This window comes from Neoarius graeffei, chromosome 5 (genome assembly GCF_027579695.1).
Source record: "Neoarius graeffei isolate fNeoGra1 chromosome 5, fNeoGra1.pri, whole genome shotgun sequence".
In the NCBI taxonomy this organism is placed as follows: domain Eukaryota; kingdom Metazoa; phylum Chordata; class Actinopteri; order Siluriformes; family Ariidae; genus Neoarius; species Neoarius graeffei.
The window spans coordinates 104,263,056-104,285,254 of record NC_083573.1 but is presented as its reverse complement, the minus strand read 5'-3'; the positions used below and the strand labels follow the sequence as shown (position 1 = coordinate 104,285,254).

General features: G+C 42.6%; 1 protein-coding gene across 8 annotated transcripts in view; it reads left to right on the top strand.

The window, feature by feature from the left end:
- Positions 1–22,199, top strand: part of ntng1a (netrin g1a) — a 386,861-nt gene that overhangs the window by 195,225 nt on the left and 169,437 nt on the right. For all 8 annotated transcript variants that reach the window (XM_060922689.1, XM_060922688.1, XM_060922682.1 and 5 more), the window contains exon 2: positions 15,244–15,887. In XM_060922689.1, the coding sequence (XP_060778672.1) occupies positions 15,244–15,887 (644 nt within the window). The remainder of the gene's footprint in view (positions 1–15,243; positions 15,888–22,199) is intronic.

The window sequence follows — 22,199 nt, the reverse complement described above, 5'->3', positions numbered from 1 at the left end:
GGTTTATGCCTCTTAGTTCCAATGAAGGGAAACTGTAATGCTACAACATGCAAAGGCATTTAATTTTGTGCTTCCAACTTTGTGGCAACACTTTGGGGAAGAATCGCATATGGGTTTGATGGTCAGGTGTCCACAAACTTTTGGCTGTATAGTGTATCAGGGATTTCACCTGTCATTTAGCAGAACTGATGAAGAATCTGAGAGAAGTGGCAAACACGGCAGAGCTTCATGGTTGAATCACAAGGCGATAAATTGGGTTTTGTGTGTGTGTGTGTATACGTAGCTGTGCTAATGATTAATGAGATGAAAAGGCAGAGAGTGTGATGGAGGGAGGTCAGACTTTGAGTATGTGTTTTGTTTTGATCTCTTTTATGAGTGTCTAATGAGTTCTGCTTTAAAGTGATGAGAGAAACTAAAACCCGCTACTTCTAATCTGGAACACAAGTGCAGTTTTAACCTTTCACACTTTGAACTTGAGAGCTATTTTTGCTCATTTTTACATTTAGGTTTGGTCTCATTTGCATTGCAGCTACATTTTATACTCAACTTGCTCGTTCTGAAAAATATTCCGAACAGGAAATAAATTCTTGGGTTGGGATCTTGACAGAAGCTGCGTTTTGTAAACAAGTCAACTGTAACCCTCCGTGATATAATAGCAGCTTTACGGCATGTGATTCTCCATCCCAGCTTTGCTGTCATAGAATGTAGTAATTTTCTCATAACAGGCCTATCATTAGAGAATCTTTTCACAATATAATCTGACACGGAGAACACACTCTAGCATTATAGACATAGTCTAAACTTAAAAGATGGCTGTAATCGTGTAGTCTCAAACCAGCTTTATTTACTACAACCTTATTTTTTCAAGCAGTTTGTGTGCAGCACTGTGGCATAAAACAATATCACTTTGCCGACATATTTCATGGAAACATTTAAATAATGTGTATAAACAACAGAGCATTAAAACACAGAAATCCGACAGACATTCACTGCGCAGTCTACACTTCCTCCCAGAGTCATAGTGAAGCAACTTGCAGTGAGATACAGAGATCTCTGGTTCTGAAAGTACATACTCTATTAAACATGATTAAAAAGAAATAATGAATTAAAATAGACATATATGTCCAAGCATTTAGAGCTTTAATATTGGCATCAGTCGATGATCGCTCATGCAGCACATCATCATCATCATCATTACAGAAAGGTTCACTCATCCAGAACAGTATTTCCCCAGAGAGGAATGCAGCATGCCAAGCTTGTATCAGGATACAAATGAGATGAATTTCAATCCAAACCTGGACAAGCCCAAACATTCTCTCAGTGCTTTCTTCCAGCTTACCATAGTGTTCCACTGATCAGAACTGACAAGACAAATAATCCAAGGTACAGGGGAGAGAATATTCTAGAAAAGTGAGCCACTGACCCCTTTAAAAAAAAAAAAAGGACCTACTGACCAGCACTGGCCCATTCTAGAACACTGATTCACTGACCAGTACTGGCCCATTCTAGAACACTGACCCACTGACCAGCACTGGCCTGTTCTAGAACACTGACCCACTGACCAACACTGGTCCATTCTAGAACACTGATTCACTGACCAGTGCTGGCCTATTCTTTAACACTAGCCCATTGACCAGCACTGGCCTGTTCTAGAACACTGACCCACTGACCAACACTGGTCCATTCTAGAACACTGATTCACTGACCAGCACTGGCCCATTCTCTAACACTAGCCCACTAACCAGCACTGGCCCATTCTAGAACACTGATTCACTGATCAGCACTTGTCCATTCTAGAACACTGACCCACTGACAACACTTGCCCATTCTGTAACACTAGCCCATTTACCAGCACTGGCCCATTCTAGAACACTGATTCACTGACCAGCAGTTGCCCATTCTAGAACACTGACCCACTGACAACATTTGCCTATTCTGTAACACTAGCCAATTGACCAGCACTGGCCCATTCAAGAACACTGACCCACTGATAACACTTGCCCATTCTGTAACACTAGCCTATTGAGCAGCACTGGCCCATTCTAGAACACTGATTCACTGACCATCAGTGGTCTCTTCTAGAAAACTGATTCACTGAAAGCACTGAAAGCTAGAACACTAGCTCACTGACCTGCACTTGCCCATTCTTGAACACTGACCACTGAATACTGACTCACTGACTAACATTGGCCCATTCTAGAACACTGAACACTGACCCACTGACCCATTCTAGAACACTGACCAGCACTCATCCATTCTCGAACTCTGACCCACTGACCTATACTAGGACATATCAGCAAATCAAATGCATTCTAGAACACTAAATAATTAAACACCATTCTAAAAGTCAGACCTGTACTGAAACAGGCTTTCAGGATTACCAACTCATTCCATTGCATTCTAATACAATACTTTATTCTGTAGCATTTTTATCACTAACCTCTACAGGAGCATGTCAGAACACCAACCCATTTTAGACCCTTGCTAGAGCATTCAGTACTGACCCATTCTAGAGCCTTTTTAATCACTAACCACCAGCACATCATTGTTTATGATGGTGTTAGGTGTGGGATATGTGGTCTGATGGGTTACAGGGGCAGTAGTTTCTCGTGGTGTTATGAGTTGGAACTGTGGTCTGCTGTTTTATGATGAAACGTATTCAATTAATTTCAAGTCAATTAAATTTTATTTGTATCTTGCTTTAATTTTTCCCCAAATAAACAAACCAGAAGTGATGGTGGCAAGAAAAAAGTCCCTTAGACACCATGAGAAAGAAACCTTTAGAGGAACCAGACTCAAAAGGGAACCCATCCTCTTCTGGGTGACACCGGATGGTGCGATTATAACTAATTTCCCTTCCACAGCTGTATATTTTAGAGTCATTTGGTGCTCAATGTGTTGAAAGGATCTTGAGTATGAGCATCAGGGTGATTTTTGAACTTGTTATGGGGCTTTTCCACTACCAACACGGCTGAGTTGGGCTGAGCCGTGCGGTGCTGAGTTGGGCTGAGTCGAGCTGAGCGGGGCTGTTGGCGTTGCATTTCGACTACAACCACGTTGAACCGTGCTGGCTGGAAGTGGGTGGACACATTGGGTGGAGTTAGCGAAAGTGGGTGGACATTACGTGATGTCGTTAGGCGGCGCAAACAGTGACATCAGTGACCTTTTAAGCGGTAGTCTCACGACCCGGATAGTAAACAATAAACATGGAGGACATGGAGTCATTAGTGTTGCTGGTCTTGGTGCTGTGGCTTGTTGTCACCGACAACGCCAACAGATACTGGCAAGAGCGTACAGATGAGGCGAGGCGCATAATTTGTCGTAATTCTTCTTCTTCCGGGTTTACGGTGTTTACAGATGGTGGTTCCCAGCGTGCTCGCGGGGCGTGTGTGGGCATGTGAGGACACTCCTCCTCACCAATCAGTGCACAGGGGAGTGTCTCCTCACGCCCCTAGCCCCACTCAGCACGGTTTGGCTCGCCTCAGCCTCACTGCAAAACCGTGCGAGTTTTGGGTGCTGAGTAAGGCTGAAGTGAGCTGAGTCGTGCTGCTCTGAGGTAGTCGAAACGCGAGCCGTGTTGAGCTGAAGTGAGCTGAAAAAGTGGAAAAGGGCCATTAGAGTTCTGTAGGATCAAAATGAAGTTGTCCAATACCGAATGATTGGGACTTGAGTGGAAAGAGTTTGAAGTAATTGCAGTCTTTTGGCTATCCAAGTGAGAACATCCACAGCCATCTTTAGGATGTCCATGTGGTATCATCCACAGCAATCTCATGGTGAACTTTAGGCTAGATATAATGGGCCACCCTCAGCAGCAGTGAGTCATTCTCCGGTGAAGGAGGCTCCAAGCAGAAGTAGAGCATCAGGATGAATCGGGCAGGTCCAGAGAGCAGGCAGCAGGAGGACCATGTAGCACCATGAAGACAAAGAAAGAGAGATAGAGAGAGAAAACACAGATGATCAGGAATGCTATTGTCCTGTAATTGTTTAAGATGATGTACACTGTACACAGACATGACACACTGTACCTAATAAGCAAAATATTATTAGACTTGATACCATTAAGTGCTGTTAAAGGTAGCTATCATCTCACACACACACTCTTATCCTACAGATCACACATCACAAACACTTTATCGCACAGCGAGGGGAGGGGGGACAAATTGTTCTTCACACTTGTGAGTGAGCGCTGAGCCGATTACACAGCGGATTTTACAGAGAGAACACTTGAGCTGATGCATAGTAATTCCATCTCGCAGAAATTGATATTGATCTATTTTTCATCTCCTCAAACAGCAGCCTCAGTATAACACGTGATAGACATTAGAACACCACGCTGATGGACAGCTTGTCCTCCACTCTGTGTGTGTGTGTGTCTTCAGTATGTACATCATGCATCATATTTCGCATACACTTTAACATGTCATCATAGCTAGTTGTTCATAGTTTCCTTGTCCTTTAACTTCCACTGTCCCCTATTTTTCACTGTCCCCTAGTTTCCAAAGTCCTCTAATTTTTGGTGTCCCCTTATTTCCAGTGTCCTCTAGTTTCTAGAAAAAGAAGCCTTTATTTGTTACATATACATTAGAGCACAATGAAAATTATTTCTCTGAAAGGGAACTTCAGCCACGGATGTAGCAATTCATTCACTCCCCCTACCCACACATTTGATTCAGGAAACCAGCAACATTTTGATCTCAAAGCTGCTTCTCTAACTTTTAGGCCATGGCTGTTGTCTAATTCCTAGTGTCCTCTAGTTTCCAGTGTTGTTTACTATCCAGTGGCCACTAGTTTCCAAAGTCCTCTAATTTTTGTTGTCCTCGAGTTTTCTGTGTCCCCTAGTTACCAGTGTTCTCTAGTTTCCAGTATTCCCTATTATCCAGTGGCCTTTAATTTCCAAAGTCCTCTAATTTTTGCTGTCTTCTAGTTTCCAGTATCTTCTTAGCCTGGGCCCGCCCATCCTAAGTGTGACGCAACACGAGGGCCTGTTGCGAGCTTAGTCTGGCCAGGCAAGCTATCTACAGCTCTTCCAAGCTCCCGAAAAATCGGGACCCAATCAACTTTGAGCATCTCCAATGGCCCTGGGTAGAGGCGTGTTCAAGGCACTGACATAGTAGAACTGCGACCGGAAGCCATAGATTGTTTACAGAATCTATGCCGGAAGCGCTTCATTCACATCACGAACATGGAGCAGCAGCAAGCCTTTAACACAGCGGTAGATGCTGTATTGAAAGCATTCAACAGGAAGTTCTCATTGAAAATGGAGCAAAGAGCAGCCCTGGAGGTATTTATTGAAAGGAAGGACGCTTTCGCCTTGCTCCCGACCGGCTTCGGTAAGAGTTTAATCTACCAGTTAGCCCCGTCGCGTCACATACGTCAGAGGAAAGAGTGATGTGATTGGTTTAAGCTTCGTCACAGCCTTTTCTGGCTTCGACTAGTAGCAAACTGAGGCATTTCAGGGAGGCGGGTCACCCCGGGCTCTGGGAAACGGTTGGGCTTAATATCTTGGCCAGACCAATAGCTCGGAGAGCTTTGAAGTCGCGTTAGCCAGACTAGTGTCTTCTAGTTTCCACTGTTCCCTAGATAAAAGTGTCCTCTGGTTTCTTGTGCCCCCTATTTACCAGTGTCCTCTAGGTTCCATTGTCCTTTTGTTACCAGTGTACTCTATTTACAGTGTCCTCTAGTTTTTGTTGTCCTCTAGTTTCCTATGTCCCCTAGTTACCAAAGTCCTCTAGTTTCCAGTGTTCCTTACTATCCAGTGCCTACTAGTTTCCAAAGCCTTTTAATTTTTGTTGTCTTCTAGTTTCCTGTGTCCCCTAGTTACCACTGTCCTCTAGTTTCCAGTTTCCTCTAGTTTCCTGTGTCCCCTAGTTACCAGTGTCCTCTAATTTTCAGTGTCCCCAGTTGCCAGTGTCCTCTAGTTTCCAGTGTTCCATACTATCCAGTGGCCACTAGTTGGCAAAGGCCTCTAATTTTTGTTGTCCTCTAGTTTCTAGTGTCCCCTCATTTTCAGTGTTCCCCAGTTTACAGTGTATCCTAGTTATCAGTGTCCTCAAACTTCCAATGTCCTAGTTTTCTTGTCCCTTATTTGTTTCCTTGTCCTTTACCCATTTCCTTGTCCTGTAATGTCCAGTATCCCATAATTTCCTGTTCCTTTGTTTTCCAGATCCACAGTTTTCAGTGTCCCCTAGTCTCCAGTTCTCCTTTTTTTTCCCTTATTTCCTTTTTTAGGGGATGCATACTTTCCAGTGTCCTCTCGTAGGACATTTAGCCTATGAATAAGACAGAAAAGTGTATGAGAGAATATTTGGCATAAACATTGCTGAGGGATTTGGAGTAACTGTCAGGATTGTTTATATGGACATGAAGAAAAGAGAGACAGAGGATTTTAAAATGCTTTCATTACAATACTGTAAAATGTTCAATAAAATCAACAAGACAGCCTTCCTACACACACACACACACACACACACACACTTGGTTCAGTGATAGATATATATATATATATATATATATATCACATCACACATCACATTATCTCTAGCCGCTTTATCCTTCTACAGGGTCGCAGGCAAGCTGGAGCCTATCCCAGCTGACTACGGGCGAAAGGCGGGGTACACCCTGGACAAGTCGCCAGGTCATCACAGGGCTGACACATAGACACAGACAACCATTCACACTCACATTCACACCTACGGTCAATTTAGAGTCACCAGTTAACCTAACCTGCATGTCTTTGGACTGTGGGGGAAACCGGAGCACCCGGAGGAAACCCACGCGGACACGGGGAGAACATGCAAACTCCGCACAGAAAGGCCCTCGCCGGCCCCGGGGCTCGAACCCAGGACCTTCTTGCTGTGAGGCGACAGCGCTAACCACTACACCACCGTGCCGCCATATATATATATATATATATATATATATATATATATTTTAATTCTTCTCTATCATATTTCCTCATTCATACATTTCGTTTTCCTCATTTTCACTTTTTATTTGTGTGATCCTCAGCACAGGACGGAGAGAGTGTTTCAGCGAAATGGAGCGAGCGTTACCTGAGATTATCTCCTGATTACTTTATGCTAATCCTGCTTCTGAGTTCATGCTAATAGAGCCAGGATCAGTACATATATCCAGATGGAAAAAGTTACCAAAATAAAGGAAGGAGGAATGGAAAAAAGGAAGGAAGGAAAAATGACAAATAAATAATTTAACACCAAATTCCTGAAAAACATGAAAATGTGTTTCTTAGCTATTAATAACCCCATAGCTCACTGCACACGGAGGTCATGTGAAAAATACTGTATATACACCACATAGTGCGTTTATCGGTCAGGCTCTGTGTGTGTGTGTGTGTGTGTGTGTGTGTGTGTGTGTGTTCTGTTAAATAGTGAGCAGGAAGTGATTGATGGTGCCGCCATGGTCTGAGTCCACAGGGGAAATTACCCAGAATTCCTCTAATGGGCACTACAAGCTCGGGATCAGAGCAGCTGGCACCGTTTATAACATACACATCTCTCTTTCAGTTATCTCTCTCTCTCTCTCTCTCTCTCTGTCACTCTTTCAGGTCTATCCATCTGTCTTTCTTCTAGTTTTATCTCTTTGTCTTCTTCCGTCTTGCTCTCTCTTTCTCTGTCTCTCTCTGTCTGTTCATCTCTCTCTGTCAATCTGTCGTCACATCTCTCGAGCTCCCTCTCCATCTTATTGGTCTGTCTTTCCAGTGCTTTCTGCTTTTGACTCTTTCTTTCTTTCTCTTTTCATAATTTACTTTGTTTTATTTCCATTGTCAATAATTAATAGCTGAACAAGTCTCTCTCTATATTTATATTTATACTTAAATGCAATGATTATGTCTCATTTTCTATACTGCATCACAAGTTGGTCACAAGCCTGCAAAACGGTATTAAGACCCCTCAGCTCAATTTACAAAAGTGCCATAAAGATCCATGCCAGGAGAAAACGTTCTTACCACCACTGTCTTGTGCTTCGTAAATATAACATATTGAGCCTTGAAAATCTAATTAGGCATGCAGATCTCTGCCTGCTTTTTAAAATTATACATAATGATGCACCACCACCTTTGAAACAATTTATTTCTTTATGCTCAGAGGTATCAACACGTACCACTAGATCAGTGTTGAGGGGGGAATGTAGTGTCCCACTACGAAAGACTGCATTTGGTAAATCATCTTTTTCTTCTGTAGCCACAAATCAGTGGAATAACCTCCCAACAGAATTAATATCCTGTACAAATTTTAAGTCTTTTTCACATTTGACAAAGAAATGGACTCAATTATGCACACATGGATAGAAAAGGATAGTTAGGGCATTTTATTGAATGGTGTGTGTGTGGTGGGGGTATTTGGGGGGGTATATGTGTGTGTGTGGGGGGGGTATGCAGATTTTGCACTTTTTAGTGTGTTTGTGGGTGTGTGGGGATTGTGAGGGATGGGAGAGTCCTGTGTGTGTGTGTGTGTGTGGGGGGGGATTTTCTTATTTTTATTTTATCTTAGGCCCACTTTACACGGGGACGGTCTGAAACAAAAACGCAAAAGTCCGTTTTCGTTCTCACTTTTTTCCGCGTCTACACGGCCGTTTTCAAGGAGGAAATCTGCGTCTATACGGTGACGCATAAATGTGTGGAATTCAATTGGATGTTGTAATAGAGTGTGCCGAGCGGATGGAGTAGTCAGTCAGAATGATGCGCAAAACAAGGAAAATTCTTGTACAAAAATAGTTTTCTTTTTATTCTTAAGCCGGCAGTTAACACAAACAGGACAAACAAAAAAACACTGATGACAAAACCAAACAAACAAACAAAAAAATTCTGGGACAAAATGCCCACGCAAGCGAGGCTACTCTGGCATTACTCACACAGAGCTCAAGTCATGCGTCCTCTCCCTGCCGAGGCCATCCCCCCCGAATGAACAGTGCAGCGCGTATTTAAAAGACTACGTCACAGTCTTAACACAATTAAAATTAATCAACACATCTAGACAGATTTTAACAGTTCTAAACATTTTCACTGCATGCATTACACTCCTACAACAATGTGCAGACCTTAAATATTACAACAAACACTTACGTAAGATTTTTAGACCATTTCTCTCCGCTCTAATGAGCTGCTTTCCCGCGCATCGCGGAAGAAACCTGGAAAAGCGCTTTCAGACCTGCATTCTGGTTTGGTCCCGCACCCGGAAGACTACCGCAGGTAAATGGCTACAAACATTTCTGGCTGATGTTAGATAAACTCTAGCAGAAAAGGATTCAGATGTTAAACGTGCGCACTTAATGAATCTTTACACGCTATTGTTTATAGTGAAAACTAATAAATGCGTGCGCTGTTTTAACCTGTGTCGCGTCTTTTACTATGAACACATGTACCAAACATTTCAGGTTTACATATCTAAAAGTTGTAACAAATGTACCCGTAACAAAACATACTTGTAAAGCCCCCATTACCAAACCCACAACAAACATACAACACAGATTGTATTTGGAATGTCTTTGCAACTGTGGTTTAGTCCATTGCACTTGACCATTGAAACATGACCAGCGGGAGGAACCGCTGTTTAGTGACAGATGCATTGCGCTCTGTCACAGATGTGCATGCCAGGCGGTGCTGTGAAAGACCTCCGCTATGTCTGCACGCATGCGCAACGTCTTCCGTCTTGTCTGATCTGCACATCTGCGCCGCGAAAACTTTGACTACTCTGGCTATGGTAAGTAAAAAAGTAAGAGCATACTATACCCGCCTCTGTTCATTAACGGTATATGTGCAGATTCGGTATAGATGTTCGAAGGACTCCTGGACGTTTATTAAAGCCGCCAGAGCAGCTTGAAGGTCCGTTGGATCGATGTAATCAGACATGCTCTTACTTTTTTACTTACTTTCTTACTTCCCGGGCTGGCATGTACAGTATATGACATATGTATGACGTAAACGCGTACCCGACGTGAGCAGATCCGAGCAGAGTTTGGCGTATTGGGTAGTTTAGACGGATATGCAACGGGGGCTGTTTTTAACTTATCCACTCTGGAAGGCGTTTTAAATTTTTTCCGTTTTTCAGCCTCGGAAACGCCGTCCCCGTGTAGACGAAAGGCACTTCCGATAAAATATTTAGTCGTTTTTACCCGACAGCGTCCTCGTGTAAACGGGCCCTTATTATGCTTGCGTATGACTATTAGGTGTGGGAGGGTAAAACCTACTGAAATGTGAAGTTTTGGTGGTTTGGAGAGCATGTCTTGCACTCTCTCTCTCTCTCTCTCTCTCTCTCTCGAGGTTGGAGTGGTAAAACTTATACTCTATGTAAAAAGGGGGTAGTGGGATGGGATAATGCATATTTGCACTGGCTTGCACATTCCTTTGCACATTTCGCTTAACTTATGGTGTGTGTGTGTGTGTGTGTGTGTCTGTCTGTGTGTGCGTGTGTGCACGCGCGTGTGTGATTGTGAAAAATGACGCTGCTATGTATGCGTTATGAGGCTATCCACTTCTATTCTACTGGTCTAAATCACTACAAATTGCTCTAATGACAGATTTGGTGACATTTCCTGTACATTTTATTTATCTTTTTTATTACATCCACCTGCCAAGGGACTACAGGCGGAAATTAGCATGTGCTGCTATAACCTGGTACAGACATCTGTCCTTACCACAAGGATAATGTTTAATTTGTACACTGTCCCTTTTAAAAATAAAATAAACTCTAAATAAACTCTAAACTATCTCTCTCTGTTTTCTGTTTCAGTCTCCCTCCATCTCTCTGTCTCTCCAGTTCTTTCTTCACAATTTACTTTCTTTTATTTGACTTTGTCAATAATTAATAACTGAGCGAGTCTCTCTCTCTCTCTTTCTGTTTTCTGTCTGTCTCTCTCCATCTCTCCAGCTGCTTCTATATCCTCATCTTTCCATTTCTCTCTTTCTCACTGCCTCTTTCCATCTCTCTGTCTCCCTCTAATACTCTCTTATTTTCTTTGCATCTTTCCACAATTTTTTTCTTCTTCTTATATTTCCTTTCTTATTACAACCCCGATTCCAAAAAAGTTGGGACAAAGTACAAATTGTAAATAAAAACGGAATGCAATAATTTACAAATCTCAAAAACTGATATTGTATTCACAATAGAACATAGACAACATATCAAATGTCGAAAGTGAGACATTTTGAAATTTCATGCCAAATATTGGCTCATTTGAAATTTCATGACAGCAAGACATCTCAAAAAAGTTGGGACAGGGGCAATAAGAGGCTGGAAAAGTTAAAGGTACAAAAAAGGAACAGCTGGAGGACCAAATTGCAACTCATTAGGTCAATTGGCAATAGGTCATTAACATGACTGGGTATAAAAAGAGCATCTTGGAGTGGCAGCGGCTCTCAGAAGTAAAGATGGGAAGAGGATCACCAATCCCCCTAATTCTGCGCCGACAAATAGTGGAGCAATATCAGAAAGGAGTTCGACAGTGTAAAATTGCAAAGAGTTTGAACATATCATCATCTACAGTGCATAATATCATCAAAAGATTCAGAGAATCTGGAAGAATCTCTGTGCGTAAGGGTCAAGGCCGGAAAACCATACTGAGTGCCCGTGATCTTCGGGCCCTTAGACGGCACTGCATCACATACAGGCATGCTTCTGTATTGGAAATCACAAAATGGGCTCAGGAATATTTACAGAGAACATTATCTGTGAACACAATTCACCGTGTCATCCGCTGTTGCCAGCTAAAACTCTATAGTTCAAAGAAGAAGCCGTATCTAAACATGATCCAGAAGTGCAGACGTCTTCTCTGGGCCAAGGCTCATTTAAAATGGACTGTGGCAAAGTGGAAAACTGTTCTGTGGTCAGACGAATCAAAATTTGAAGTTCTTTATGGAAATCAGGGACGCCGTGTCATTCGGACTAAAGAGGAGAAGGACGACCCAAGTTGTTATCAGCGCTCAGTTCAGAAGCCTGCATCTCTGATGGTATGGGGTTGCATTAGTGCGTGTGGCATGGGCAGCTTACACATCTGGAAAGACACCATCAATGCTGAAAGGTATATCCAGGTTCTAGAGCAACATATGCTCCCATCCAGACGACGTCTCTTTCAGGGAAGACCTTGCATTTTCCAACATGACAATACCAAACCACATACTGCATCAATTACAGCATCATGGCTGCGTAGAAGAAGGGTCCGGGTACTGAACTGGCCAGCCTGCAGTCCAGATCTTTCACCCATAGAAAACATTTGGTGCATCAATACGACAGAAAAGACCTAAGACAGTTGAGCAACTAGAATCCTACATTAGACAAGAATGGGTTAACATTCCTATCCCTAAACTTGAGCAACTTGTCTCCTCAGTCCCCAGACGTTTACAGACTGTTGTAAAGAGAAAAGGGGATGTCTCACAGTGGGAAACATGGCCTTGTCCCAACCTTTTTGAGATGTGTTGTTGTCATGAAATTTAAAATCACCTAATTTTTCTCTTTAAATGATACATTTTCTCAGTTTAAACATTTGATATGTCATCTATGTTCTATTCTGAATAAAATATGGAATTTTGAAACTTCCACATCATTGCATTCCGTTTTTATTTACAATTTGTACTTTGTCCCAACTTTTTTGGAATCGGGGTTGTAGTTTGTGTTCAAAAGTAGCCAAACAAGTCTGCATTAAATAAAATGTAGAATGATTGATTTCTACTTTAATATACAATCAATAAACATCCAAAACACTGGGTCACAAACCTCATCGCCATTATTTATACATCACAGAACGTCAGGAATGTATTCAATAGTATTTTTCCCTCCATAATGAGCTATATCACACATCACAGGTGCAGTCACTGTGGTGAGAAACGTTTTAATTTTATTTTTTACATCTGTTAGCTTTTTTATAGCTGACGTGCTAATCCCTCCATCAGGTACAACACATGACGCGTGCGTAAGGTGCTAACAGAGACTTACAGGAGGAAATTGGTAAGATCACAGTAGCAGTCAGCCAAACAGAAGCTCTTTAGAAAGATGGACTTGAAAAGGTTTTCAGGGTAAGATCAGGGCTAGCGGGGGGAAAAAATGGCGACTACAACAGCGCTATAAGAAGAGCTTCTATTCTGTAAGACAGGTTTTTGTTTAAATTTGGCAGCTCTTTCCTGTTTTCTCATCCTGTCATTAGCACCAATCCATAGAGCTCTGTCATCTCCTTTAGGTGTAATCACTTTATCTGTGAAAATCCAAACTGCTTATCAGATTAGCATTAAAACCAGCGTCGCTACTAATTACTGACCTCGACTATGCCAGTGACGATCTCATTAGTGCTAATGGGTGTCCATTGATCCAACCGCACTAACAAGAACCTTGTAGAGATTTTTATCACATAATTGTGAACCTTTCATCATTTCACATCAGTCAGATTTTATTAGCGATTCACAGTCTCTGTAGTCATGTTATTAGACATTTCATTAGTTACCATACGGTTGAATCTAATTAACCCACAAGTGAGTTTTTAATCAGATATTGGTTTCGTTTCATGTTAAAAAAAAATCCAGATGTTTAACCCATTCGCAAGTTTGCAAACACTAGTCTATTTCGTCACCTTGCCTTAAAGGACAAGATAAAAACAAGAGCTTATTAGCAGCAACACTTGTTTTCCCGTCTTTCTGTCACTTTTCTTTTCCCTTTGCATCCGACATGTTGGACTCACACAGAGGGACTCAGCTGCTCTGGTCTCTTGTCTTGATAAATTGAAGCTTGTGTTTCCTAAAAAAAGCTGATATGAGTGATTGCTGAAGTGCCCTTCACTCCCTGCACTCCACGCACACATACTTCCTGCTTACATTCTCATCATCTTGGTGTCAGGCTCCAAAGCTTGTAGAGCATTGTGGTGTAATGATTTGCGGCAAGGACATTTTTACTTTTTAGAGCAAAGATGATACGCTTGCATCTTCTCTGAGGTGTCTTTGTTTCTGCTCCCCATTTGGGCGGCGTGCGTCGATGTCTTGTCACTCTCAGGTTTCGCAACCGCTTTGACGTTGAGCCGTCATTGAGATGATTTTCATTTTACCCTGTGGGTGTCCTAACCCAGATCAAGGAGGAACAGGAGATGAAGGGCACTGTGTTATTCACAATTTGTTCCTCTGACCTATGGATTATCCACATGCCTAATGATCATTTCACATGCTGTTTCTCACATACTGTTACTCTCTAGCCACTTCTGATCTTCCAGAATCCATTCGCTATTTATCTATTTATTCATTTGGTATGCACTGAGTGAGCAGCACCAGTACCAGGGACATAAATTATCCATTGAACAAATTCTGTGATAAAATGCAAAAGGCTGAACTGCCTTTGGTTTTCAGTGGCTGAATGTGTGAAGACATGAAGGAATGAGATGCAATAGAAATCAGAAATGGTGTATGAAGATGCTGAATGTTTCTTCTTCATCCAAGTCCTGCAGATAGTCCAGGCACAATTCGAAGTGTGTGAATTACACGTGTGGTTACAATGCAATCTCATCAGACCTGTGGGAGCTTTAACCGTCTGCTGCACTGTCAATTTACTCCATTTACACACACTTTGATCAAAGCTCATAAAATACAAAACAAACGCCACCAGTATTGCTCCCAGTTTGACCCTCTTGTCCTGCTCAGTACTTATGAATGGCTATCCCATTGACCAAGGTCATCTCTTTTCCATGGAGACAGTGCGTGAAGTGCACCAATTGTAAATATTGTATTATTTATGAATATATTAGTCAGTATGTCAGTCCTCCAAATACCGGGCCATTGACAGGGTATAAAAAGAAACTGAAGAAACAAGAGACTGATAAACAAATCCACATCTTGAGACGAGAATCAGAGTCAAGTTTGCGCTAGGGGTCGGTCAATCAGCAAACAGGATGTCAGAAATAAATAACAGCCTCAGGGTTGACAGAATAACGTAGCAGGGGTCAGAAACACTGAGTTAGGTCAAAGCAACAATGGCTTGGTATGATCAGGTATGCAGACGCAGAATGATACTTCACAATGAGCTGGAGTGTTTGGCGTGCTTATATAGGGCATTGGAATAAGGAACAGGTGTAATCCCAATCAGTACTTGGGAGAGGGAGGGCGCTGTGGCTCTTGGGAGTTGTAGGCCGTGCCGGCCATGCTTGAAGGCTGCCACAAACTTGTGCAGTCATTGACAGCTAATATCACTTTCTGTTCCAGATTTACGAAGACTGATTGTGTTTTAATGCTTTTTTTGTTTGTTTTTGTTGTTCCAGGAAAACCCATACATGTGCAACAATGAGTGTGATGCATCCACAGAGGAACTTGCTCACCCTCCAGAACTCATGTTTGACTTCGAGGGTCGCAACCCCACCACCTTCTGGCAGTCCTCTTCTTGGAGGAAGTACCCTAAACCCTTGGCAGTGAACATCACACTATCCTGGAACAAGACCATCGAGCTGACAGATGACATCATTATCACGTTTGAGTCAGGCCGTCCTGAACAGATGGTGCTGGAAAAGTCACTGGATTATGGGAAGACATGGCAGCCATACCAGTTCTATGCCACTGACTGCTTGGATGCCTTCACCATGGAGCCAAAGACAGTGCAGGACCTGTCCCAGTTCACACTGCTGGACATCATCTGTACGGAAGAGTATTCACGTGGCTATGTGTGGAAGTATGACAAGACTGTGCGCTTTGAAATCAAGGACCGCTTTGCCCTGTTTGCTGGACCACGTCTCCACAACATGGCATCATTATATGGCCAACTGGACACCACAAAGAACCTGCGAGACTTCTTTACCATCACCGACCTGCGCATCCGGCTCCTCCGACCTGCCACTGGGGCCACCATGGTCGATGAGGGCAACCTGTCCAGATACTTCTATGCTATCTCTGACATCAAGGTGCATGGCAGGTACGAGATTTTTTTTTCCATATAGGTACAAATCTGGGGCGGCACGGTGGTGTAGTGGTTAGCGCTGTCGCCTCACAGCAAGAAGGTCCGGGTTCAAGCCCCGTGGCTGGCGAGGGCCTTTCTGTGCAGAGTTTGCATGTTCTCCCCGTGTCCGCGTGGGTTTCCTCCAGGTGCTCTGGTTTCCCCCACAGTCCAAAGACATGCAGGTTAGGTTAACTGGTGACTCTAAATTGAGCGTAGGTGTGAATGTGAGTGTGAATGGTTGTCTGTGTCTATGTGTCAGCCCTGTGATGACCTGGCGACTTGTCCAGGGTGTACCCCGCCTTTCACCCGTAGTCAGCTGGGATAGGCTCCAGCTTGCCTGCGACCCTGTAGAACAGGATAAAGCGGCTAGATATAATGACATGAGATGAGGTACAAATCTGACCCTGAAGTACAACTTCACTTTTAGGTAAAATCTTTGACAGGTACAATCTCATCTTAACCCTCTGGGGTCTGAGGATATTTTCTGGCAGTAATGATTTTGTTTTCAGTTTCAACAAATCTAAGTAGAATTTTCAAAGTCATATTACTTTTTTGTATTCAGCACAAGTTCAGCTACAATAATATACATGTAGTATGTCATGATTGTACTTTTAAAAAAATAATAGATAATTGAAGATGTTGTAAAAAGCAGTTTTAGAACTGTTGGAATGTGTGGAAAAAGAAAACAAAACATGACCTTACTCATTGTGTCGAACCATTTTGGTCACTTGAGGTGATTCTGTTCAGTCTTAGGAATGGATCAAGCACAAAAACTTAAATCTACTCCATTGATTTGGACAATTAACTGGCCATCAAAAAATGTATGTCCTATTGTTTTGGCATAAAGGGTTGGCAGAGGGAGGGGTATTCAATGAGAAGGGTAAAAATTTCCATCCCATTCAATGAGAAGAGTGAAAACCCCTCCCACTGCCATCTCTTAATTTCATCAGGTCAAGTCACAATGGGTAAGGTCATGTTTTTCACACATTCCAACACACTTCTAAAACTGCTTTTTACAACAGCTTCATTTATCTGGTATTTGCCTTTATTTTGGTATTTGACTCTATTCAGTGTGTCTTGAAATTAACTCTTGTACTATTTTACTCAGTTCAGAGCCACAACCAACTCTGTTACTCTGTAATTTTGCTCCTATTCCAACTCCAAATTTTACGCAAAATAGAGCAAAATTAACTATTTTTGAGGAAAATACTTTTAACTCTGGAAAAATTGCTCATTCATTTTTCCTGTGTATGCACTACAGCACACGCATATCAACCGATCTGCTCATTTGAAATAAAAGAAATATTTATACTTATTCGAGTTGATCTTTGGCTGGATCTAGTCAAGGTAAAAAAGGCACCGCTCATCATCAGTGTCACAGTTCTCAAGATTCAATGAACTGCTGAAATTGGATCGCTGTCCTAAATCATCTGAAGCACCTCCTGAGTCATCAAATCGGTGTGCCATCAAGTTTTACCTCCAAATAGCCTAAACTGTGGCTGACATATTTTATCCTGTTTACAGTGGGCGTTCCCACCGTGAAAGAGAAACCAATCAAAACTGAAAGAGTGAAAGTGATTATCATGCCGTTACCATGTGAATAGTCTTTTATGAATGCACAATTGTGCGCTCAGCATTCCGACTTCAGTGTGACTGAGTAAAGTGACAAGTTTTATGTTTCATCTAATTTATGTCTCATCTCATTATCTCTAGCCACTTTATCCTGTTCTACAGGGTCGCAGGCAAGCTGGAGCCTATCCCAGCTGACTACAGGCAAAAGGCGGGGTACACCCTGGACAAGTCGCCAGGTCATCACAGGGCTGACACATAGACACAGACAACCATTCACACTCACATTCACACCTACGGTCAATTTAGAGTCACCAGTTAACCTAACCTGCATGTCTTTGGACTGTGGGGGAAACCGGAGCACCCGGAGGAAACCCACACGGACATGGGGAGAACATGCAAACTCCGCACAGAAAGGCCCTTGCCGGCCACAGGGCTTGAACCCAGACCTTCTTGCTGTGAGGCGACAGCGCTAACCACTACACCACCGTGCCGCCCCTCTAATTTATGTAATTTTAAAAAATATATAATATTATTTGGCCCTGCGATGACCTGGCGACTTGTCCAGGGTGTACCCCGCCTTTCGCCTGTAGTCAGCTGGGATAGGCTCCAGCTTGCCTGCGACCCTGTAGAAGGATAAAGCGGCTAGAGATAATGAGATGAGATGAGATAATATTATTTGGCCCTGCGATGACCTGGCGACTTGTCCAGGGTGTACCCTGCCCCTTGCTCATAGTCAGCTGGGATAGGCTTCAGCTTGCCTGCCACCCTGTACAGGATTCGCGGCTACAGATAATGGATGGATGAATGGATGGATAATATTATTTGGCAGTGGGCACATAGGAAAATGTAAGGTATAAAGGTTCTGTCAAGATGTGTATCATGCTTATATGAAAAAAAAAAAACTCACAAAGATATTTATCTAAATACATGACCAACTCATTCTAAACCTGCCAAGCTTCGCTGGCGAAGCTCATGGCCCAAGAGGGTTAAGGTGCAATCTGACCCTGAGGTACAAATCTGACTCTGAGGTGCAAACTCATCTTAAGGTACAATCTGACCCTGAGGTATGGTCTGACCCTGAGGTGCAACCTCATCTTAAGTTAAAATCTTTGACAGGTACAATCTCACCTTAAGGTACAATCTGACCCTGAGCTACAAATCTGACCCTGAAGTACAACCTCATATTTGGGTACAAGTTGACCCTGAGTTACAAATCTGACACTGATGTCCTACCTCAAGGTACAAATCTGCCTCTGCGGTACAATTTTTTCATAAAGTACAATCTAACTGTGATGCAAACTGAAACTAAAATATCTGAAATTTGAATAGTCCTGTGTTATTGTATCTTGAAGGCAGATGTACATATTTATGATTCACCTGGGTAGTGTGGATGGTGTGTGCACATCCTGAGGTGATCTGCAATGTTCAGGTTTACTCAGAGTCCAAGATGCATTTTCTGTTCAGTTTTCAGAATAAAATTAAAATATAAATTTTAATGGGATTATTTCACCCCTGCAAGCCGGCTCTAACAGGATAACACTTTCCATGTACAACTCACACCACGTAGACTGCCCACAGATATCTCAGGATAAATGTCAGTATTTTCCACACCGCCTATTGCTGCATAATATCATGTTTTGTCATTACTGAAGTCATTATGCTCAATAATCAGAAATAAGATAAGTAGAACATTTGTGTTATGACCTTGGGCACTGTACAGTAAGGCGATTAAAAAGGATTGAGGTCATAAGCATCTGGATTGGATATAATCTGGCTTTCTTGGTTGAATTAAACCCTGTTTGAGCCTCATTGCTTATTCAATTTGTCTTTGTGTCCAGCCTTGTGTTATTGAACCAGGTAAGTTTAATCAGGTTTGTGCCCTTAGTATGCCCTGTATGTATTCTAGGAATTTTAGTAACAGTGAGTGTCCAGTATTCATGTGTTATGGTGGGAGGATTTATACATCTAGTTTGGAATGGATCTAAGTGTTGTTAGAAAGTGTCTAAATCCTCAAAACAATCTTTAATTTTTATATTTTCGTTCAGTGGTCAAGCAGAATCATCAGTTTTACTTTACAGTAGAAAAGTTGGACAGAAATATCAACAGGTTTAGAAGAGGAGTGGAACATACCATTCCTAAACACCGATAGAATTTATATCACTTTTGCTTTTCTTATAATGATGTTGGGGCGGCACGGTGGTGTAGTGGTTAGCGCTGTCGCCTCACAGCAAGAAGGTCCTGGGTTCGAGCCCTGGGGCCGGCGAGGGCCTTTCTGTGCGGAGTTTGCATGTTCTCCCCGTGTCCGCGTGGGTTTCCTCCGGGTGCTCCGGTTTCCCCCACAGTCCAAAGACATGCAGGTTAGGTTAACTGGTGACTCTAAATTGACCGTAGGTGTGAATGTGAGTGTGAATGGTTGTCTGTGTCTATGTGTCAGCCCTGTGATGACCTGGCGACTTGTCCAGGGTGTACCCCGCCTTTCGCCCGTAGTCAGCTGGGATAGGCTCCAGCTTGCCTGCGACCCTGTAGAAGGATAAAGCGGCTAGAGATAATGTGATGTGTGTGATAATGATGTTGTACTAGTCCTTTGGGGGCGGCATGGTGGTGTAGTGGTTACCACTGTCACCTCACAGCAAGAAGGTTCTGGGTTCGAGCCCTGTGGTTGATGGGGGCCTTTCAGTGTGGAATTTGAATGTTCTCCCTGTGTCTGTGTGAGTTTCCCCCAAAGACATGCATTTAGGCTAACTGGTTACTCTAAATTGTCCATTGATCAAGCTTGGAGAGGGATGGACTCTGCCAAGTTTAAATGCCCTAGACACACCAATGATGGACTGTTAAAATATCATCAGTCATGCCCCTAAGGCCATTGCTGGCTATGGGATGAAGAAGAATAGTGTCTCACATGGTTGTCTCTGTGCTTTGATGCTACATATAACACATTAATGAAAATGTAAACTTTGATCAGAATTTATTCAATCTTAGACCCAATCTAAACAAACACCAAGATCAGTCCCTAAATCCAGACCAGAATGTAGGGTGTTTTCACACCTTCTTTAGCCCATTTGAACCAAGCCATGATTCATTTTCTGCCTTGGTGTGGTACGAATGTGCAGGTATGAACACATTAATTGCACTCGGGTGTGGACCAAACAACCACACTGAGACCCTTTCATGGAGGTGGTCACAGTCTGGTTCCAAACAATTTCTGGAGCAGTTCATTTGTGGGAATGTGATCCAACTCAACTACCGGGTGTACACCACAAGTTTGAGCTAAATATGAAGGTACTTCAAAAAGTCCCCAGCCTCACCCAGAAAATGTCACAGGACAAAAATTGTTCTTGCATTATTTTTTTACATCATCTCCTTTTACTTCAATGCACTTGGTCCACCAATGTTCAAGCTTCACTATCCCTTTGCGGAAGAAGAGCACATCTTGAACCTGCAGATCCTCTTCAACACCATGGATGATTTCAATATCACTTTGAAAATGGCAACCACACGAGTGGGATTTCAGTTTGGGAAACAGATAGAAGTCAGATGGTGCCAGGTTGGGTGAGTAAGGTGCACAGGGCAACAGTTCAAAACCACGTTTGGCTGCTTCTGCCACTTCCACCTGTGCTGTGTGGACAGGCACATCGTCCTGGATCAGCATCACACCAGTTTGAAGCTTTCTTTCCTCTCCTTTTCTCTTTGATTGCTTCTTTCATTTGAGTTTTTGTGGACAGTGATATAAGGCTTTATAGTATACAGTTATGTCCCGAAATGGGAGTTATGCCCCTTGTTTCCAGGTGAGGTTGAGAACTTTTTGAAGTATCCTCCAAGAGTGCTTTGCATTCTGAGATACAGCAGAGCATGCAAGCTGTAGCATTACATTACAGGCATTTAGCAGACACTCCTATCCAGAACGATGCATAACATACCCAGAGTAGCCTGGGGAGCAGTTGGGGGTTAGGTGCCTTGCTCAAGGGAACTTCAGCCATTCCTGCTGGTCCAGGTAATTGAACTGATGATCTTTTGGTCCCAAAGCTGCTTCTCTACCCATTAGGCCATGACTTCCCCAGTGTTAACATATCACGGTTACCAAGCAGTTCTTTGGTCTGACATGTTTATGGTTAGCATATTGTTGCACATGCTCACTCAGTATTAGCTTCCTTGCTCTGTCCAGTCATTTGAACGCAACACATCTTCTCTGCAAAGCGTGCAGTATTTTCGAGATGTTTCCTCAAAGTACATTCGGCATTCTCCTGGTATAGGTTTGCCTGGTGTATTGCCATGTTTAACTGCATGGCAATGTTTCTCTCACAGAAATATGTAATATTCCAGAACACAGGACCTTCTTCCTGTGTTTATTTTCTTGTTCCTGTCGCAGACACATCTGACCGATAAGCAGAGTGGACATTCTTACATGGTTTGCACTGATGTATTTTGGTTGTCTGTGTGAAAAGAAAGTGAAACAAGGAGAAAACACTACAAGATTACAAACTCATCAACTGATTCGAACCAGAGCAAATGAACTATAGGTGTGAAATCATCTGTAGACAATCCCAGCCCCAATATAAACCAAATATCAGGCCAGAATATGCAAATTAGTTTTTTTTTATCTCTAAATTTATAGTTTATCTCTTTTATATATATATATATATATATATATATATATATACTTTTTGTATACTTAGTACTTTTGCACTACTCCTTAATTGCCTTATCTTTTTCTCTTTA